This window comes from Podarcis melisellensis (assembly GCF_964234715.1).
Source record: "Podarcis melisellensis genome assembly, chromosome: 2".
NCBI classification, from domain to species: domain Eukaryota; kingdom Metazoa; phylum Chordata; class Lepidosauria; order Squamata; family Lacertidae; genus Podarcis; species Podarcis melisellensis.
This window is the reverse complement of record NC_138529.1, coordinates 124,886,066-124,907,103: the sequence shown is the minus strand read 5'-3', so window position 1 is coordinate 124,907,103 and position 21,038 is coordinate 124,886,066. Positions and strand designations below refer to the sequence as shown.

The window sequence follows — 21,038 nt, the reverse complement described above, 5'->3', positions numbered from 1 at the left end:
TGGTCGGATTAGCTTTTTTTCTGGGAGGAGGGGGGTCGGGTCAGTGACATCCTCCTTAAGAGGGGGTGAGGTTCCCCCAACGTTGTTACTCACTGTTTGTTCTATTTGCTCCGATTTCTCGGTTTCCCAATTCTTTGTTTTAGAGGAATTGTGAGTCTCAATAATGGTCTTCTGGCTCTTTGCACCTCGTTTTCTCCTTCCGGCAGGCATTCTCAATATTTTAATTTTTTATTTAATATTTTTGGTTTTATTTCTCTTTTTTGGTTTCCCCTCTGTATGAATTCTTTGATGGGAAGTGAGATGGGAGCTCCGTCTGAAGCTCTTTCCACATTTCAAGCACTGATAGGGTTTCTCCCCTGTATGAATTCTATGATGGCAAGTGAGATGGGAACTATTAGTGAAGCTCTTTCCACATTCCAAGCACTGATAGGGTTTCTCCCCTGAATGAATTCTGCGATGGGAAGTGAGATGGGAGCTATGAGTGAAGCTCTTTCCACATTCCAAGCATTGATAGGGTTTCTCCCCTGTATGAATTCTGTGATGCGAAGTGAGATGGACCCTCTGACTGAAGTTCTTTCCACATTCCAAGCAGTGATACGGTTTATGCCCTCTATGAACTCTTTGATGGGAAATGAGAGTGTCCTTCCGGCTGAAGCTTTTCCCACATTCCAAGCACTCATAGGGTTTCTCCCCTGTATGAATTATTTGATGGGAAGTGAGATTCCACTTCTGACTGAAGCTCTTTCCACATTCCAAGCACTGATAGGGTTTCTCCCCTGTATGAATTCTTTGATGGGAAGTGAGATTCCCCTTCTGACTGAAGCTTTTTCCACATTCCAAGCAGTGATACGCTTTCTTCATACGCCCTGTATGAACTCTTTGATGGGAAGCGAGATGTGCACTTCGACTAAAGCTCTTTCCACATTCCAAGCACTGATAGGGTTTCTCCCCTGTATGAGTTCTTTGATGCAAAGTGAGCTTGGCCCCCTCTCCGAAGCTCTTCCCGCATTCAAAGCACTGAAAGGGTTTTTCTCCTGTATGAGTTCTTTGATGCAAAGTGAAAGTAGTACTGTGCCTGAAGCTCTTCCCACATTCCAAGCACCGATAGGGTTTCTCCCCTGTATGGACTCTTCTATGCAAAGCAAGAACACCTTTCTGACGAAAGCTCTTCCCACATTCCAAGCATTGATAGGGTTTCTCCCCTGTATGACTTCTTTGATGAGAAGTGAGATGTGCACTTTGACTAAAGCTCTTTCCACATTCCAAGCATTGATAGGGTTTCTCCCCTGTATGAGTTCTTTGATGCAAAGTGAGCTTGCCCCCCTCCCCGAAGCTCTTCCCACATTCAAAGCACTGATAGGGTTTCTCCCCTGTATGAGTTCTTTGATGCAAAGTGAGCTTGCCCCCCTCCCCGAAGCTCTTCCCACATTCAAAGCACTGATAGGGTTTCTCCCCTGTATGAATTTTTCGATGGGAAGTGAGATTCCCCTTCTGACTGAAGCTCTTTCCACATTCCAAGCACTGATAGGGTTTCTCCCTTGTATGAATTCTGTGATGGGAAGTGAGATGGGAGCTATTAGTGAAGCTTATTCCACATTCCAAGCACTGATAGGGTTTTTCTCCTGTATGAGTTCTTTGATGCAAAGTGAAAGTAGTACTGTGCCTGAAGCTCTTCCCACATTCCAAGCACTGATAGGGTTTTTCTCCTGTATGAGTTCTTTGATGCAAAGTGAAAGTAGTACTGTGCCTGAAGCTCTTCCCACATTCCAAGCACTGATAGGGTTTTTCTCCTGTATGAGTTCTTTGATGCAAAGTGAAAGTAGTACTGTGCCTGAAGCTCTTCCCACATTCCAAGCACTGATAGGGTTTCTCCCCGGTATGAATTCTTTGATGGGAAGTGAGATGTGCACTTTGATTAAAGCTCTTCCCACATTCCAAGCACTGATAGGGTTTCTCCCTACTCTGTCCTCTTTTGTGTGCAGTGAGGCTATCCCTCTGAATGAAGCTCTTTCTTTGACGGGAGGTGGAATGGGAGCTCTGACGGATGTTCTCTCCACACTCTGAGTATTTATATGACTTCTCCACTATGTGGATTCTCTTGTGCTCCCCCTTGTTCTTCCCTTCCAGTTCATCTCCATCTGCAATGAAGAGAGAAGTGAATTAGAGCCTCAGGAGGAAATGGAGCTCCAGATCATTGAACAAAGTTAATGAATGCTTGTGATAGAGGAAGAACTAAAAATAGTTAGATGTGGGGCCTTTCTATAGTTTTCACTGCCTTTGTTGGCCGGTATTTACTGAAATATTGCTTGGCTTTTATCTGGAATGGATTTTGTTCTGGCTCAAACCTGGAATCCACTCCATCTCCAAGGTCAGTCATCTCTTTGGTCAATCAAATGCAAACAGAAGCAAAAACAACAAGCCTGACAGAATTTACATCAACTTCCCTAAAAACTCTGAAGCCGGCATTTAAGAAGGCCTGGGTGGTTCAGACAAGCCTGGTCACTGTTTTAAAATGCATGACTAGACGCAGAACATTTAGAGAGGAAACAGTTGATATCCCTCCATTCTGGGTTCACGGTGGGGGATGTTAGAATCCCAGACGCTGTTGGTCTCCAGCCAAAGAGTTGAAGTTCATCACATACAGGTATGTATGGAACGTCCACGTCTCGTCTGTGAAACAAACAGCAGCACCTTCCCCTGAACACTCCCCATCAGTTGTTGCCTCAATCTAGTCGGTCTAAATTTAAATTTATATGTAAATCACTTTCTTCACTTTGACCTCCCCTCCCATGTCCATGAGGAGACCAGCTCTGTATTTTTCATTAGCAACAGAAGAGGAAAAGTGACTATAACTCAGTTCAAACCAATTCATGAACCCAGAACTCATACACCGACCACTAATGGTGAACCATATGTTACTAGATATTCCTGCAAATTTATTCTGCTATTTTTGATATGCAAATGGCATGCGAAGACCTAGTCTACACATTTGTATCATTTATTAGTCCTATGATCCTTGTTTTTAAAAGCAAATAAGAAGTTATACCAAAAAGAAAAGGACAACACACAGAGGCCCCATCTGCATTCAGACTGCAAAGCAGGATCAGTGAGTTGTCTGACATTGGCAGGGCATTCAGATCACAGAACAGGTTTTAGACCTTTTGAGCTGCCAATACATCATGGTGACTGGGGAGCTGTGACCTATTCCTAGCTCAAATTGCCTGCAGATGATAAAGGTGCAGGCAGGCAGGTGGGGGAGCCCGAAAAGGTGCTCCCCTTCCCCATCTCCATCTGCCTGCCTGCCTCCCCCCACCCCCTAGCTGAGGAAGCCCCAATACCTCTCTGGCTCCATCCATCCAGGTCCCCATCTCCCCTCCCCTAGGACTCACCAGGTCTCTCGGAGGTCCCTGGGAGGGAACGCTCAGAGGTTGAGAGGAGGGATGCAGGAGACAGCCGGGCTAGTTCAACTGTCCATCTTCCCCCTTCCATCCTCACTAGGTTTGCAGAATCCATCCCTTTTATCCTTCCTGAGGAGTCAAGTAGTCAAAACGAGCTGCAGGGTCCTGGGAGAGAGGAAGAAGCAAAGGGAGCCTCAGAGGCCCTGCAGGGATTCTCCTGCCCTAGATATTCTCCTGCCCCTGGAGAAGCACAAATGGGGCAGCCCCTTCCCAACAGAAGCCCCATTTCTATACCTCTCCAGTGGTTCCAATAAATCAGGTAGTCTACTTGCGTGGCAATTAAAGACAAAACAAAAGGAGAGAGTAATAGAAAAATGAAAAATAATTGAAGATCCTAAATAAATATGCAAAGAAAAATTAAATTACTATAGGAAATTTTACAATGAAGAAGAAGACCAAGAGGAAATGGAAAGACACATAGCACAAAATAGACTCCCGACAATAGCAGATTGGAAAATAGAACAACTAAATGTACCAACAGCGATGATGGAGGTGCAGCAATCTCAAAAGCAAAGATAGGAAAGTCCCCAGGTAAGGATGGATTATCGGCAGCATTTTATAAGAAGTTAGAAGATATATTATCAGAACCAATGAAACAGTACTAAACGGAATTTAAAAGAAGGAAGAATACCAAAATCATGGGAAGAAGCATTTATCACACTGATACCCAAACAAGGAGCAGATCCAACACTAATCAAAAATTATAGACCTATATCATTCTTCAATAATGATTATAAAATATTTGCCAACATCCTAGCCAACAGATTAAAATAAAGTATTAAATGAAATAAAAAACAGAGATCAGGTTGCTTCTTACCAGGCAGACACATGCACAATAAAATGAGATACATAATTGATATTTTAGAATATTTAGAAGCAAGATAAGATAAAAAAGCCATTTTGATGCTGATAGACACGGAATAGGTCTTCGACAACATCTCTTGGAGCTCCATTAAAAAAAACTACAGAAAAAACAGGACTCGGAGAAAATATTATTAGGGGTGTTGAGGCAATATATTGAAATCAGAGAGCCAAATTGATACTAAATAGTGAAATAAGAGAAGAATTTAAAGTAAGTAAGGGGACCAGGGAAGGCTGCCCCCTTTCGCCTCTACTTTTTATTACGGCACTAGAATCCTTAGCAATGACAACAAGGAGTGACCAAGGCATAAAAGGTCTAACAATGGGGAAGAAGTCGCACAAGATGAAGGTCTTTGCAGACAATTTAATTCTAACTACAGTGGTACCCCGCAAGACGAATGCCTCGCAAGACGAAAAACTCGCTAGACGAAAGGGTTTTGCGGTTTTTGAGCTGCTTCGCAAGACGAATTTCCCTATGGGCTTGCTTCGCAAGACGAAAACGTCTTGCGAGTTTGTTCGCTTTCTTCTTAAAGCCGCTTGAAGAGGCGCAGTTGCGACGGACCGTGCTTCGCAAGACGAAAAACATCGCAAGACGAAAAGACTCACAGAACGAATTAATTTCGTCTTGCGAGGCACCACTGTACTGAAAATCTGGAGGAAAGCATACTAAAAATAATAAGGAAAAACCTTGAATTTGGAAGTCACAGGATTTAAATTAAATAAAAATAAGACTACTATGCTAGCAAAAAAATATGTCAACACAGGAAAAAGAAGAACTAAAGAAAATATCAGGATTGGAAATAGTAAATAAAACTACGTATTTCGGAATCTGGCTGACAAATGAAAACGCCAACCTATTTAAAGACAATTATATTAAAACCCTGACCAAACTGCGGGAGGCAGTGGAAGACAGGAGTGCCTGGCGTGCTCTGGCCCATGGGGTCACAAAGAGTGGGACACGACTAAACGACTAAACAACAACATATTAAAACATGGAAAGAAATCAATTTTGAATCATATAATAAGAAAATTGATATATAGAGTATGGGAAAAACATAAAGTGGTGTTAGAACCTAAAACCCCCTGGTGGATTTCACCTCAAGAAGCAATAACTGGGGAAAAGAAAAATATGGAATTGAATTGGGCCACTTTCACTGCCTTGTTGTGACGAAGGGGCTTGAATAACTCAGAGACGCTATGAGCTAAGCTGTGCGGACAGGTCATAGTGGAGAGTTTAGACCAAACGTGATCCACCTGGAGAAGGAACCGGCAAGCCACTCCAGTAGCCCTGCCAAGAAAACTCCATGGACAAAGACAACAGGCATCTAAAAGTTATGCCGCTGGAAGATGACCCCCTCAGGTCGGAAGGCGTCCAACATGCTACTGAGGAAGAGCGGAGGACAAGGACAAGTAGATCCAGAGCTGATGAAGCGGCTGGGCCAAAGCCGAAAGGACGCTCAGTTGCGGATATGCCTAGAAGCAAAAGGAAAGTCTAACAAACACTCTGTGAGGTGAGCGGGGCTGAGAGACTTCAAAGAAGTGTGACTGGCCCAAGGTCACCCAGCAGCTGCATGTGGAGGAGCGGGGAAGCAAACCTGGTTCACCAGATTACGAGACTACCGCTCTTAACCACTGCACCACATTGGCTCTCCAGAGGAATTATACCAGAAACATATGGGTGTCTCGTACAGCCCAGGTAGTGTGGTTGCTGACCATGAGCCAAACATCCTGGAGAGTGAAGTCAAATGGGCCTTAGAATCAGAATCTCCTTTAAATCAGAACCAGTGAAGGCAGTGACGGTCCTGTGTGTCTGGAGGCGGTTGGAGGATGGATGACAGCTAACAGATTGAGGTTGATCCTGACAAGACAGAAGTACTGTTTTGGGGGGACAGGGGGCGGGCAGGTGTGGAGGACTCCCTGGTCCTGAATGGGGTAACTGTGCCCCTGAAGGTGCGCAGCATGGGAGTCATTCTGGACTCATAGCTGTCCATGGAGGCGCAGGTCAATTCTGTGTCCTGGGTGACTGTCTCCACCTGGTTTGCAGGCTAAGACCCTACCTGCCTGCGGACTGTCTTGCCAGAATGGTGCATGCTTTGGTTATCTCCTGCTTGGACTACTGCAATGCACTCTACTTGGGGCTACTTTTGAAGGTGACCCGGAAACTGCAATTAATCCAGAACACCAGTCCTGAGAGATCTGCATTGGATCCCAGTATGTTTCCGAGCACAATTCAAAGTGTTGGTGCTGACCTTTAAAGCCCTAAATGGCCTCGGTTCAGTATACCTGAAGGAGTGTCTCCACCCCCATCATTCAGCCCGGACACTGAGATCCAGCCCCGAGGGCCTTCTGGCGGTTCCCTCATTGTGAGAAGTGAGGTTACAGGGAACCAGACAAAGGGCCTACTCGGTAGTGGCGCCTACCCTGTGGAACACCCTCACCTCAGATGTGAAGGAAATAAGCAGCTATCCTATCTTTAAAAGACATCTGAAGGCAGCCATGTTTAGGGAAGTTTTTAATATTTAATGCTGTATTGTGTTTAACACTCGATTGGGAGCTGCCCAGAGTGGCTGGGGAAACTCAGCCAGATGGATGGGGTGTAAATAATAATAATAATAATAATAATAATAATAATAATAATTTAGAAAGCACTGCTAATAACAAGGCCAGGGGAAGTGATGATATTCCAGCTGAACTATTTAAAATTTTAAAAGATGCAGCTGTTATGTTAAGGTGCTACACTCAATATGCCAGCAAGTTTGGAAAACTCAGCAGTGGCCAGAGGATTGGAGAAGATCAATCTACATCCCAATCCCAAAGAAGGGCAGTGCCAAAGAATGCTCCAACTACCGCACAATTGCACTCATTTCACACGCTAGCAAGGTTATGCTTAAAATTCTACAAGGAAGGCTCAAGCAGTATGTGGACCGAGAACTCCCAGAAGTGCAAGCTGGATTTCGAAGGGGCAGAGGAACCAGAGACCAAATTTAAAATATGCGCTGGATTATAGACAAAGCTAGAGAGTTCCAGAAAGACATCTACTTCTGCTTCATTGACTATGCAAAAGCCTTTGACTGTGTGCCTGATCACCTCATCTGTCTCCTGAGAAATCTGTATGTGGGACAAGAAGCTACAATTAGAACTGGATATGGAACAACTGATTGGTTCAAAATTGGGAAAAGGGTACAGCAAGGCTGTATATTGTCTCCCTGCTTATTTAACTTATATGCAGAATTCATCATGCGAAAGGCTGGGCTGGATGAATCCCAAACTGGAATTAAGATTGCCGGAAGAAATATCAACAACCTCAGATATGCAGATGACACAACCTTGATGGCAGAAAGTGAGGAGGAATTAAAGAACCTTTTATTGAGGGTGAAAGAGGAGAGCACAAAATATGGTTTGAAGCTCAACATCAAAAAACGAAGATCATGGCCACTGGTCCCATCACCTCCTGGCAAATAGAAGGGGAAGAGATGGAGGCAGTGAGAGATTTTGCTTTCTTGGGCTCCATGATCACTGCAGATGGTGACAGCAGCCACGAAATTAAAAGGTGCCTGCTCCATGGGAGAAAAGCAGTGACAAACCTAGACAGCATCTTAAAAAGCAGAGACATCACCTTGCCAACAGAGCTCCGTATAGTTAAAGCTATGATTTGACCCCAGCAGTGATGTATGGAAGTGAGAGCTGGACCATAAAGAAGGCTGATCGCCGAAGAATTGATGCTTTTGAGTTATGGTGCTGGAGGAGACTCTTGAGAGTCCCATGGACTGCAAGAAGATCAAACCTCTCCATTCTGAAGGAAATCAGCCCTGAGTGCTCACTGGAAGGACAGATCATGAAGCTGAGGCTCCAATACTTTGGCCCCCTCATGAGAAGAGAAGACTCCCTGGGAAAGACCCTGATGCTGGGAAAGATGGAGGGCACAAGGAGAAGGGGACAACAGAGGACAAGATGGCTGGATAGTGTTCTCGAAGCTACCAGCATGAGTCTGACCAAACTGCGGGAGGAAATATGAAATATCTGGGGATTAATATGACAGCTAAAAACTTGAATTTATTTGACAATTATGAGAAATGTTGGATAGAAGTTAAAAAAGATTTAGAAATATGGTCCAAACTGAAGCTTTCCTTGTTGGGTCGAATTGCAGTTATAAAGATGAACGTATTGCCAAAAATGTTATTTTTGTTTCAAACTTTGCAGATTGTGGACAAGATGGATTGTTTCAAGAAGTGTCAGAGAGATATCTCTAGATTTGTCTGGCAGGGCAAAAAGCCCAGAATAAAATTTAAAATATTAACTGATGTGAAGGAAAGAGGGGGATTTGCCCTGCCAGACTTTAAACTTTACTATGAATCAGCAGCTTTCTGCTGGTTGAATGACTGGCTGCTTCTTGAGAACACTGACATTTTGGACTTGGAAGGTTTTAACAATGCTTTTGGATGGCATGCATATTTGTGGTACGACAAGGTTAAAGCGCATAAATCTTTCAAACACCATATTGTCAGGAAAGCATTATTTAATGTCTGGATAAGGTACAAAGATTTACTGGAAAGTAAGACCCCAAGGTGGTTGTCACCCATGGAGGCAAAGGCTCTGAAAAGACTCAATATGGAGGCCAAATGGCCGAAATATTGGGAGATATTAGAACAAGAAGGAGATAAATTGAAACTGCAGTTTTGAGAAATTAAAAGATAAAGTGCGAGATTGGCTTCATTATTATCAAATAAGAGAGGCCTATAATATGGACAAAAAATTGGGCTTCCAGGTGGAAAAATCGAAATTGGAAACAGAATTGTTAGAACCTAAAACTAAGATTCTTTCAAGAAGCAGTTAAATCAGCAATGATTAAATGGGCACAGGACATTGGTCATAACATTATGTTTGCTGACTGGGAAAAGTTGTGGACCACCGGTATGAAGTTTACGGCATGTAATGCCTTAAGAGAGAATATTATGAAAATGATTTATAGGTGGTACATGACCCCAGTCAAGCTTGCTAAAATTTATCACTTGCCTGATAATAAATGTTGGAAATGTAAAGAAACTGAGGGTACATTCTTTCACCTTTGGTGGACGTGCCCAAAGATTAAGGTTTTCTGGGAGATGATATATAATGAACTGTAAAAGGTACTTAAATATACCTTCCTTAAGAAACCAGAGGCCTTTCTCCTGGGCATAGTTGGCCAATTGGTGTTAAAGAAAGATAGAAGGTTTTTTATGTATGCAACAACAGCAGCAAGAATACTCATTGCAAAGCATTGGAAGACACAAGATATGCCCACCTTGAAAGAATGGCAGTAATAGACTACATGGAGATGGCAGAAATGACTGGCAGAATCCGGGACCTGGGAGAAGAAGTGGTGGAAGAGGACTGGAAGAAGTTTAAAGACTATTTGCAGAAACACTGTAAAATTTATGAATGCTAAAATGATGTTGGTATTAAAAATAATATGGCATTAGTGATACAGGTTTAAAAGTTATGTAAAAAATGTAAATTGAAGAATGGTGAAAGACTAAAGTTATATTATGTTAAAAGTAAACAATATGTTAAAGGCGTTTAAACATAAGGAGGAAAGATTGGAGACATAATAGAATGACTTTAATAATTAGAAATGAGTTATGAAAGAGGGTAAAGATTTGCTGTATCTGATTGGGTAAAGAGGAACACAAAAAAGGGAGGCATGAGGAAGTCAAGAAAGAAAGTTTTGCAAGTATGAATTTAAAGGTTGGAGTTTTTATTTTAAACTTTTTCTTTTTGATGAATGGAACTTATTTTTTTCTACATTTTGGCTTTCTTATCTGTTTTATATGTATTTTTGACTGTCTTTGTTTTTCTTTATTTCTGTGGTTGTTATGTGTTTCTTCTTTCTGTAAAACCTAATAAATATATTATAAAAAAACAAACAAACTGCGGGAGGAAATAAAACACCACCTAACAGGGTGGATCCAGTATCACCAAATAAATGAGGTCTTCATATCTGTCCAGAAAAAGGGTTTTGCAATTTCAGTATTGGATAAAGGATTACAGTGGTGCCTCGCAAGACGAAATTAATCTGTTCCGTGAGGCTCTTCGTATAGCGGTTTTTTCGTCTTGCGAAGCAAGCCCATTGACAGCTTAGCGGTTTAGCGGCTTTTAGCGGATCAGCTGATAAGCGGCTTAGGGCTTAGGAAAAGGGGGGAGGGGAAAAAACCCGCAGGAACTCGCAAGACATTTTCGTCTTGCGAATCAAGCCCATAGGGACATTTGTTTTGTGAAGCGCCTCCAAAACGGAAAACCCTTTCGTCTAGCGGGTTTTCCGTCTTGCGAGGCGTTCATCTTGCGGGGCACCACTGTATTACAAAACAAAACAAAAGTAATTTCTAAAATGTATGGAACATTATTGGCGTGGAAGGATATGGATGAACAGGTAAAGGCGGTAATGATCAAATTGGCTATGGATTTAGGGAAACCTATTCAAGTAATAACATCATGGGGAAAATTATGGAAGGAGAGTTGGAATTTTACGGCTTGTGAGGCAATAACAGAAAATTTGATAAAGATGTTTTATAGATGGTATATAACACCAACCAAGATATGTAAAATGTATTTTTAAAAATCAAAATTACGTTGGAGGTGTAACCAAGTAGAGAGGACCCTTCTGCATATGTGGTGGCTATGTGATAAAATCAACGGCTTCTGGGATACGGTTTATGAAGAACTAAAAATAGAGACTGGTTTCCCAGGTGAAGCTTTTTCCACATTCTAAATAGTCCCCTGTAGGAAAGATTTCATGGAAAATTAGATTCACCAACAGAATGAAGCCAGACAAATGTAGAAAGGGGAAAAGATCTCTGAAGCCTACACTGAAGAAGGCCTGGAAAGCTCAGAGCAGCCTCATCCTGGTTTGAAAAGGCAGGGCTGGTGGAAGAATATTCCCAGACAGAACAGGAGATACATCTCCTATGGAGAGTTGTGGGTGTGTTGACATCTCAGATGCTGCAGGTGGCGCTATGGGGCTCCCTCAAAATAGAGGAGGTTTGTCCTTCAGATATCTGCATGGAATTTCAAAACTGATCTTATGATCCAGCAGGGAGCCTTACCAGAGAGGCCACGATCCCAGGATTCTCCTCCTTGACTTCCTTCTGCAGAGCTCTCTGGTCAGGATCCAGCAAAGCCCAGTCCTCCTCTGTGAAAGGAACAGCTACGTCTCAAAGCACACTGGACCCTAAGAGAAAAAGAGAGCATAAAGATGATCTTCTAAACATTGCTCTGTTCTTTTCTGTAACAATTTTGTTGTGTATTTTAATGATGGGTGTTAATCTTTGTGTGGGGCAACTCCATAAAACAATAATTTTATTATCTATGTAGCATTCATCTTCAAGTAAACCTTTGCAAGCATTCCCATTTTCCAGATGGAAGGACCTCCTCTCCCTTCATCTGGTGGGGTGGACCCTCCCCCTGCCCTCAAGCCAACTTCAAGGGGCACCAGGAGGGGGAGGGGAGGGAATGTTGGTTGGCATCCATCTGTCTTAGGAGACCATGGAAGAGTGTGTGTCTTTGAGAGAGATCCAGTTGTTGGGAGGGTAACAGCGCCAGCCGTGGGTGTGGAGATCTGTTCAAGAAAATTTGAGATATGAAAGGAACATTTTGTACAAAACCAAAAAATTCCTTCCAGTAGCACCTTAAAGACCAACTAAGTCAGTTCTTGGTATGAGCTTTCGTGTGCATGCACACTTCTTCAGATACACTGAAACAGAAGTTTCCAGACCCTTCTATATAGTGAGAAGGTGGGGAGGGGTATTACTCAGAAGGGTGGTGGGAATGGGTGATGGGCAGATAGCTGTGATGAGCCTGTTGACGACTCTTAAAGACTGCAATAGGTATTACAGGAAAAAGCAAGGGGTGAGAAGGTGAAAAATGGCTTTGTCATGTATAATGAGATAAGAATCCATCTGCATCTCCAGACCACTTCCTGTGTCCCAGATGCAACAACACATGTCTCTCCCCCAGATCTCACTCCCAAAGACACACTCTTCCATTGTCTCCTAAGACAGAAGGATGCCAACCAACATTCCCTCCCCTCCCCCTCCTGAAAAGAGAGGAGGTCCTTCCATCTGGAAAATGGGAATGCTTGCAAAGATTTACCTGAAGATGAGTACCATATAGATAATAAAATTATTATTATGTGAATTCCCCCGCTTACACAAAGATTAATACAGTGGTACCTCGGGTTACCTCGGGACGCAGGTGGCGCTGTGGGTTAAAGCCTCAGCGCCTAGGACTTGCCGATCGAAAGGTGCTACTGGAAGGAATTTTTTTTGTTTTGACTATGGCAGACAAACACGGCTACCTATCTGTAACTGTTCACAAAGGTGACTTTTCCCTCCCTCTGAAGGGGGTTTAATTTCCTTGACCCAAAATGAAGGCAGCATCTGGATCCCAAGGAAGAGCAGAGCTGCATATTTCCTGCGATCTCCCCCCCCCTGGCTTGGCAGAGAGGACAAGGGAGGACCCCCTGCTCTCTGACTTGGGGGTCTCCCCCCCCCCGGCATGATCTGAGAGGGACCCCCACTCATCCTCCCTGCAGCCCTGGGACCCCCTTCTTCCCAGGACACACTAAGGGGGCAGAGAGAGGAGACTTACCGCATTCCAGGAGGGGCACCAAGGAAGCGTTTGCAAAAGAGAGAGAAGAAAGCAGCCTCCTCTCTGCCTGCAGGAAGGGATGGGGGGAGGGAGGGGCTTCTGCTCTGGAGGACCTTGCCCCCTCCCCCTTCACTCCCCGTCCTCTCTAGGAATCCAGCTCTGCTCCTTTTAACCCTTGGCAAGCCGAGCGCCCCGAGTCCTCCCCTCCCTCCAGTTTTCCTCCTTCTGCGCCTGCGCTCTAGGGGCTGCCCCCTTTATCTCCTGCGAGGGAGAAGAGGCGAAGGGCTGCCCAGTGGCGGGAGGTGCCGTGGGCTCAGAAATGGCTCCCTCCAGACACCCCCCCAAAAAACGCCCTCCAGTTCAGGGGGGGGAGAGGGAGGGGGGCTTCCCAGTCAGGAGACCCCTACCCCCCGAAAATCACCTCCCCCCCCAGGAAAATAGGGAGATGAGGAAGAAACCCACTCGCGATCTTGGGGGGAGGCCAAAGTGAGATTTACTGTAATAAGCTTGCAGGAGACCCACCTACAAAGGACCCATGGAAAATGGCTAATCAATAAAGCCGCTTGGGGCCAATCATTTATACCTTCAGGTCAATGGAAAAAAGAGGCACTTCATGCCAGCCCCACACTCGACCCAAAGCGGATATTGGACGTCGTAGCAAATGGAAAGAAATCGGACTTTCCAATACTGCCAGGGATGCCGGCAGAGGCGAAGGGAGTTTTCACCCAGAGCTTGAAAAGCGAGAGGCAGGAAGACAAATCCGCCCCTCAAGGCCCGGAAAGGGCCGCCTGGTCTGCCAGGAATCGCGGGCGCCTGAGACTGAGGCGAGGCAGTTGGGAAAAGGCGGGAAAAGGCGCTGAGGGGAAGAAGCGGGGGGGGGAGGGGCGCCTCCTCTCTGGTCCCTCAGAGACACAAGGGGGACCCTCTTGGGAGGGGGGCAGGAAGGTCTCTCGTCCCTCAGAGACACAAGGGGGACCCTCTTGGGAGGGGGGCAGAAAGGTCTCTCGTCCCTCAGAGACACAAGGGGGACCCTCTTGGGGGGGAGCAGGAAGGTCTCTCGTCCCTCCGAGACACAAGGGGGACCCTCTTGGGAGGGGGGCAGGAAGGTCTCTCGTCCCTCCGAGACACAAGGGGGACCCTCTTGGGAGGGGGGCAGGAAGGTCTCTCGTCCCTCAGAGACACAAGGGGGACCCTCTTGGGAGGGGGGCAGGAAGGTCTCTTGTCCCTCAGAGACACAAGGGGGACCCTCTTGGGAGGGGGGCAGAAAGGTCTCTCGTCCCTCAGAGACACAAGGGGGACCCTCTTGGGAGGGGGCAGGAAGGTCTCTCGTCCCTCAGAGACACAAGGGGGACCCTCTTGGGAGGGGGGCAGGAAGGTCTCTCGTCCCTCCGAGACACAAGGGGGACCCTCTTGGGAGGGGGGCAGGAAGGTCTCTCGTCCCTCCGAGACACAAGGGGGACCCTCTTGGGAGGGGGGCAGGAAGGTCTCTCGTCCCTCAGAGACACAAGGGGGACCCTCTTGGGAGGGGGCAGGAAGGTCTCTCGTCCCTCAGAGACACAAGGGGGACCCTCTTGGGAGGGGGGCAGAAAGGTCTCTCGTCCCTCAGAGACACAAGGGGGACCCTCTTGGGAGGGGGCAGGAAGGTCTCTCGTCCCTCAGAGACACAAGGGGGACCCTCTTGGGAGGGGGCAGAAAGGTCTCTCGTCCCTCCGAGACACAAGGGGGACCCTCTTGGGAGGGGGGCAGGAAGGTCTCTCGTCCCTCCGAGACACAAGGGGGACCCTCTTGGGAGGGGGGCAGAAAGGTCTCTCGTCCCTCAGAGACACAAGGGGGACCCTCTTGGGAGGGGGGCAGGAAGGTCTCTCGTCCCTCCGAGACACAAGGGGGACCCTCTTGGGAGGGGGGCAGGAAGGTCTCTCGTCCCTCCGAGACACAAGGGGGACCCTCTTGGGAGGGGGCAGAAAGGTCTCTCGTCCCTCCGAGACACAAGGGGGACCCTCTTGGGAGGGGGGCAGGAAGGTCTCTCGTCCCTCCGAGACACAAGGGGGACCCTCTTGGGAGGGGGGCAGGAAGGTCTCTCGTCCCTCAGAGACACAAGGGGGACCCTCTTGGGAGGGGGGCAGGAAGGTCTCTTGTCCCTCAGAGACACAAGGGGGACCCTCTTGGGAGGGGGGCAGAAAGGTCTCTCGTCCCTCAGAGACACAAGGGGGACCCTCTTGGGAGGGGGGCAGGAAGGTCTCTCGTCCCTCAGAGACACAAGGGGTACCCTCTTGGGGGGAGCAGGAAGGTCTCTCGTCCCTCAGAGACACAAGGGGGACCCTCTTGGGGGGGGAGCAGTGTCACCGGAAATCACCCCCCCCACATTTGCCACGTGTATTACACAAGCACCACACTCACACGTACACGCACCTCCCCCCCCTCAGCCCTGGAGATGTCCCTTTAGAGGGTCACCTTCCCAAAAGCCTTCCGTAAATAAGGAAGCGCTGGCCTGACGGCTTTCCACTCTAGCGCTCCGCATCATCCTATTCTTAACGTGGGTAGACCGGGCGACTGAACTCTGGATCACTCGACAGCCGCTTCAACCAATGAGCATTAGCGAACAGCGCCCCTGGTGGCGACTGCGCTGGTACTGCAGCCGCCATTCGCTGTGTCCCTGTTTGACAGCTCACTGATACAACGTTTCCGAATTCACTCAACCGTGACTAATCCAATCAAGAGCTTGCTACATTGTTTCCTGAACTTGGGGTTGGTTCGAACTTCAAAGTATTCGCCGTTTTATATTCACTAAAAATCAACCGTACGACGGATTCTTATCGGACCACTTTTATTTTACTACATATCCAAAGGACTACCAAAGGGGGGTGACATGATGCTGGGCAACCATAATCTCCTGACCGAGCAGTCACGTACACAGCGATTCCCCCCGGCTGGCGTGATTGCCTTGATGGCCGTCGTGATGAGTCCAGACAGGAGACTATCAAAGACACAATAAAGCTGCACCTTTTAGTGGATTCCACCCAGACTCGTACAAAGGGCACTGACCGGATTCCCCTCAGGGGGCAGGAAACTTCGCCCTTCTCCTTTTGTTCTTGAAATTGACTCATGTGGGGAGGAGGCAGGAGGCTCCGGCCAGGTGTCAGGACACTCGGATTACCTGTGTAGCCCCTCCTCGACTCCTCCTAATTTTAATGTAATCATGATGTAGATGTGATGTAATTCTGGGGGTGTAGTTTGGGGATTAGCAACTAATAAAAGTTAGGGTCTTCCTTTGTTCGGGGCTTCCATTTTGCTTCACCTCGTGGGCGGTGGGAGCCCTGTCGCGACAGTCTTTTTTTCTAATAAAGACCAAGCCTACTGGCTGCTGTTTTGCTCTGACTTGCTCTGGTTGGTGTCTTCATTTGTCCAAGGGAGCCCTCGGATTTGTCCGGTAACAGTTTTTGGCGACCGCGCTCAGGGACACTTGGTTCTCCTACAGAGGCGAGGGGGGAGATAGAGGGGATCGGGCGCCACCGGGCAACCTTAGCTCGGGGATCCCTTTTTCCTCTCCCTGCCTCCTCTCTGCGGGCGGTAATCAACCGTCACCAGAAGCCCAACCAGAGAGAGCAAAGGCGAGGTAAAGCCGGCTAAAGGAAAGGATCCCGGGATCTACGGGGGACATCTTCGAACGTGAGTATGGTTTGAAGAGAAAAGACACATTGGGAGGTGGGTGGGAAGTAACGTCCTCACGACAGCTAGACTTTCCTTCTATCATTTCCGACGTTCCCCCTCGGGGTCGGCCAGGAACGTTCTTCCTCTATTCTTTTCTCCCCGATTCTCCCCTTTCGGAAAGTGGCCAGGGAGGTTTCGGAACTTTACTGTCTGACGTTCCCCCTCGGGGTCGTCCAGGAATGTCAAAACCTTTCCCTTTCTCTCCCCCCAGTTTCTTACACGGTATGTGACCGGGGAAATTGTGGTACTTTGCTGTTTTCCGACGTTCCCCCTCGGGGTCGTCCAGGAACGTCTTGATCTCTCTATCCCTTTTCTCCCCCGTTTTCCGTCTTGGAATTGAGTCCGGGAAAGCGTGGCTCTTTACTGTCTTTCTCTGACGTCCCTCTCTCGGAGTCGGCTGGAGGCGTCCCTCAAAGTTCTCTCTCTCTCTCTCTCTATCCTTCTTTCTGCTAATTATGCAAACGAAGCCGCCCCTCCTGCCCGGCGACCTTTGTTAGGGATGACCCGGGTACGTGAGAACGCAAGGTCGTTTGTTTCCTTTCCGAACTTGACTTTTCTCGGATCCCGATCTGGCATTGCACTGCGCAAGCGTCCAGTAGGAGATTTCGAACTTAGTCCCAAAGGCTAGGCAGGAGGCTGTCGTGAAGGGAGAAGGGGCGGAACCCGGGTTGGGGCCCCACACTAGGACCAGTTGTGTAAACTGTACTGTCAGGATCCGCGGTTGTGTATCGGGTAGAGGGAGAGACCCGTGGGCTAAGGTTTAGTGTTTGAAATATATAGAGGACTAGTTGAGTCCAGCCAAAGGATGATAGGCAGGTTTAAGCTTAAGTAGAGATAAAGAGGTACCTCGTTTACTGAAAGAATATTATTTTTCCCCTTTCCCTTTGTGTGTGTGTGTGTTGTGGTCCTGTTCTTTTTCCTTCTTCCCCTTGTTTGTGCGTCCCTTCTAACCTTAGTACAAGTCGCTAGCGGAGCACCCTTCTCCCCAAGTATCAGAGCGATGGGTGCCCACGCATCCCAACACTCTGACTGGGCTCCTCCCGGTGACCAGGCATCCATGAAGCCTTGCCGCCCTGGAGAGGACTCCGATACCCCTCTACAGTTTGTTCTCCTTAGTTGGAAGGAATTAAGAGGGAGGAAGGGACTCTCAAAGTCAAAGCTGAAGGATCTCTGCAACATCTCGTGGGTCGCATTTACCCACCAGTTAGAGCCAGCTTCGAGATGGCCCCCTCACGGGTCTTTTAACATCGGGAGGATACAAGCACTCAAAGCTTACTTGGCTGATGAAAAACCCCGCCAACTCTATTATCTAAATGCCTTCGTTGAAGCCCGTGACTTGTTCCAACAAAAGCAGGCTCGAATCGTCCGACAAATGGCTGTTCTTAAAGCAACCGGACCTCCCCCTTACGATGAGATTAGAGCCCAAGAAGAACAATTGGATAGGAGCCTCATCCCCTTCTACTACCCTGAACCACGAGCTCCCCAACCATCAGGATCAGGAACAGGAGCTGGTGGGGGAGGTGTAGGGTCTAGGGAAAACACAACAAATGTCACCACTACCCCGTCCCAAACCCTACCGAGGGCGCAACCGCCTGACCCTTCTACGAGCACGCCAAACTTAAGGGGAGATGAAGCGGACTTAGCTCTAGGGCCCTTGCTCAATGGCCAACTATTAAACGGAGACAGAGAGGGTCCCGTCTCTAGCAGAACCCGAAACAGGGACATTCCGTCAAACGGAGAAGCGGAGGGCGCCTACCCCCTGCGAGCATTGCCCATACCGCCAGTCAGAGCTGGGGATCCACCCCGCATGGTCTTCACTCATCAACCTTTCCTTACTTCGGATTTGATGAATTGGTCTGACAAAATGCCCTCTTTAAGGGACGACCCTGATAAATGTCACCGCCAGGTGGCCACCATTTTCTCTACACACAATCCTACATGGGCAGATGTACATATGTTACTTGGGGCCCTCTTTAACGAGGCAGAAAAAAGAGAAATACTAGCGAAGGCGGGGGAGGCTCTAACCCGAGAAGGCTATCAACCAAATCGTCCCGCCTCAATGACCCCACTGACCGCTCAGACGATACTCAATGACCCAGACTGGGACTATAATACAAACGATGGAATATGGGGTTTAAAGATTTTCAAAAAGGCCATCTTAGATGGAATCAAAGCTGCTGGTCAGCGAACTGTAAACTGGACTAAAGTCCAGACCGTCCTTCAAGGGCCAGAAGAACACCCGTCTGACTATTACACCCGACTAGTTTCGGCTATCAAAACTTGGGGCGGGATAGACCCAGAGAACCCCCAACATGAAGTCATAGTTAAAGGCTTCTTCAAGGACCAGGCTACAGCGGACATACGGAAAGCCCTAAATTCCCACCTGGGATACGATGGAAAGACGATAACCGAAATCCTTTCCATCGCCAAATCAGTATTCAACTCTAGGGATGAACGAAGAAAGAAAGATCAAAAACCCGATTCTCCACGAGTATTGGCTTATGCGGGAGGGGTCCCCCCTTACAAGAACAAACAATGGGGACCTGACTCTAGGGACAACCGTATTTGTTACAAATGCGAACAAAAGGGACACGTCAGGAAATTTTGCCCCTTCCTGACTAACACGACAGGACCAGAGTATAGCGACCCCAAACTATACAAAGCGGACTATCGGGACCCAGTCTATCCCAGACCCAGAGGGTCGGATTCCCCATATGGGTATAATTCAACGACGACCCAACAACTACATCGCGCCGGTCCTCCCCCTCCCCAACCTAGACCTAGGAACCACGCTCAAGATCCTACAAATCCCTTTAAACCGGCAAACTACACCACTAACCCGGCTCATGAGATGGTGATGGATGAATATCAATCGAATTGACAACTAGGAGCAGGTCCCGCCCCTTTCCCTTTTCTTTGCCCCGTCCTGCGACTATCGTCCTCGGACCCAATCTGCACCATGCAAATTGATGGACAAACCTACAATTGCCTTTTAGACACTGGAGCCACCTACTCCACCCTTACGGGCAGCCACCTAACCCCCGGAGAAGAAACCAGAACCGTAATGGGACTGGACGGAATTCCCCGGAACTGCCCCCTTTCCAAACCTGCAAACGTCTCGGTTGGACCCCTATCTGTAAACCATACTTTCCTCTTAACCTCTAGCCCTGTTAACCTCTTGGGGAGGGATCTGCTCTGCAAATTAAACGCCACTATACAATGCGGTCAAGAAGGCATTTACTTACACATGCCGGATGAATCAATTTTTAATTTCCAAGGAGTTTTACAAGAAGCCCTAAAACCAGATATCGACCTCCCACCTGAACTTCTGAAAAATGTTTCTCCTTCTCTATGGGGAACCGAGTCAACCTCCGTAGGACTCTTAAAATCCGCGACCCCAGTTAGAGTGAACTACAGACAAGATTTGCCTTTCCCTTGCACTAAGCAATACCCGCTTCCCCCTGAGGCAGTACAAGGACTAACCCCTATGATCAACGAATTCTTGAAGATGGGAGTCCTGGTCCCATGCGCTTCACCTTGCAACACCCCTCTCCTCCCTGTCAAAAAGCCCAATACAAACCCGGTCAAATGGCGCTTGGTGCAAGACCTCAGGCTCGTCAACTCCTTTGTCATTCCCCGACATGCCGTGGTCGCCAACCCACATCATCTCCTAAGCACCATACCGGAGGGAACTACAGTTTACTCAGTCATAGACCTATGCTCTGCCTTCTTCAGTATTCCTGTAGACCCCAAAAGCCAATTCCTGTTTGCATTCACTTGGCAGACAGGACAACTAACGTGGACCCGGTTACCACAGGGGTATGTAGAATCCCCTGCAATTTTTTCATCTATCCTACACCAAGATTTGGCAGATGTAACCCTACCGGGAGGCTCTGCCCTGAGGCTTTACGTAGATGATATCTTACTCTGTGGGCGGGACTTAGACTCTTGCAAAAACGACACAGCAGGAAGGTCTCTCGTCCCTCAGAGACACAAGGGGGACCCTCTTGGGAGGGGGGCAGAAAGGTCTCTCGTCCCTCAGAGACACAAGGGGGACCCTCTTGGGAGGGGGCAGAAAGGTCTCTCGTCCCTCCGAGACACAAGGGGGACCCTCTTGGGAGGGGGGCAGGAAGGTCTCTGGTCCCTCAGAGACACAAGGGGGACCCTCTTGGGGGGGAGCAGGAAGGTCTCTCGTCCCTCAGAGACACAAGGGGGACCCTCTTGGGAGGGGGGCAGGAAGGTCTCTCGTCCCTCAGAGACACAAGGGGGACCCTCTTGGGAGGGGGGCAGAAAGGTCTCTCGTCCCTCCGAGACACAAGGGGGACCCTCTTGGGAGGGGGGCAGGAAGGTCTCTGGTCCCTCAGAGACACAAGGGGGACCCTCTTGGGG

General features: G+C 47.8%; 1 protein-coding gene across 13 annotated transcripts in view; it reads right to left on the bottom strand.

The window, feature by feature from the left end:
- Window positions 1-205: 205 nt before the first annotated feature.
- The window catches only part of LOC309364438 (uncharacterized protein), a 218,263-nt gene continuing 197,430 nt past the window's right edge, over window positions 206-21,038 (bottom strand). For 11 of the 13 annotated variants that reach the window (XM_081901720.1, XM_081901718.1, XM_081901724.1 and 8 more), the window contains one exon: window positions 206-2,138. In XM_081901720.1, coding sequence (XP_081757846.1) covers window positions 229-2,138 — 1,910 coding nt within the window. In that variant the 3' untranslated portion in view covers window positions 206-228. Of the gene's footprint in view, window positions 2,139-2,194; window positions 2,671-3,389; window positions 3,564-11,398; window positions 11,524-21,038 lie in introns of those variants that run through there. The other 2 variants (XR_014165835.1, XR_014165834.1) reach the window with 2 other exon arrangements.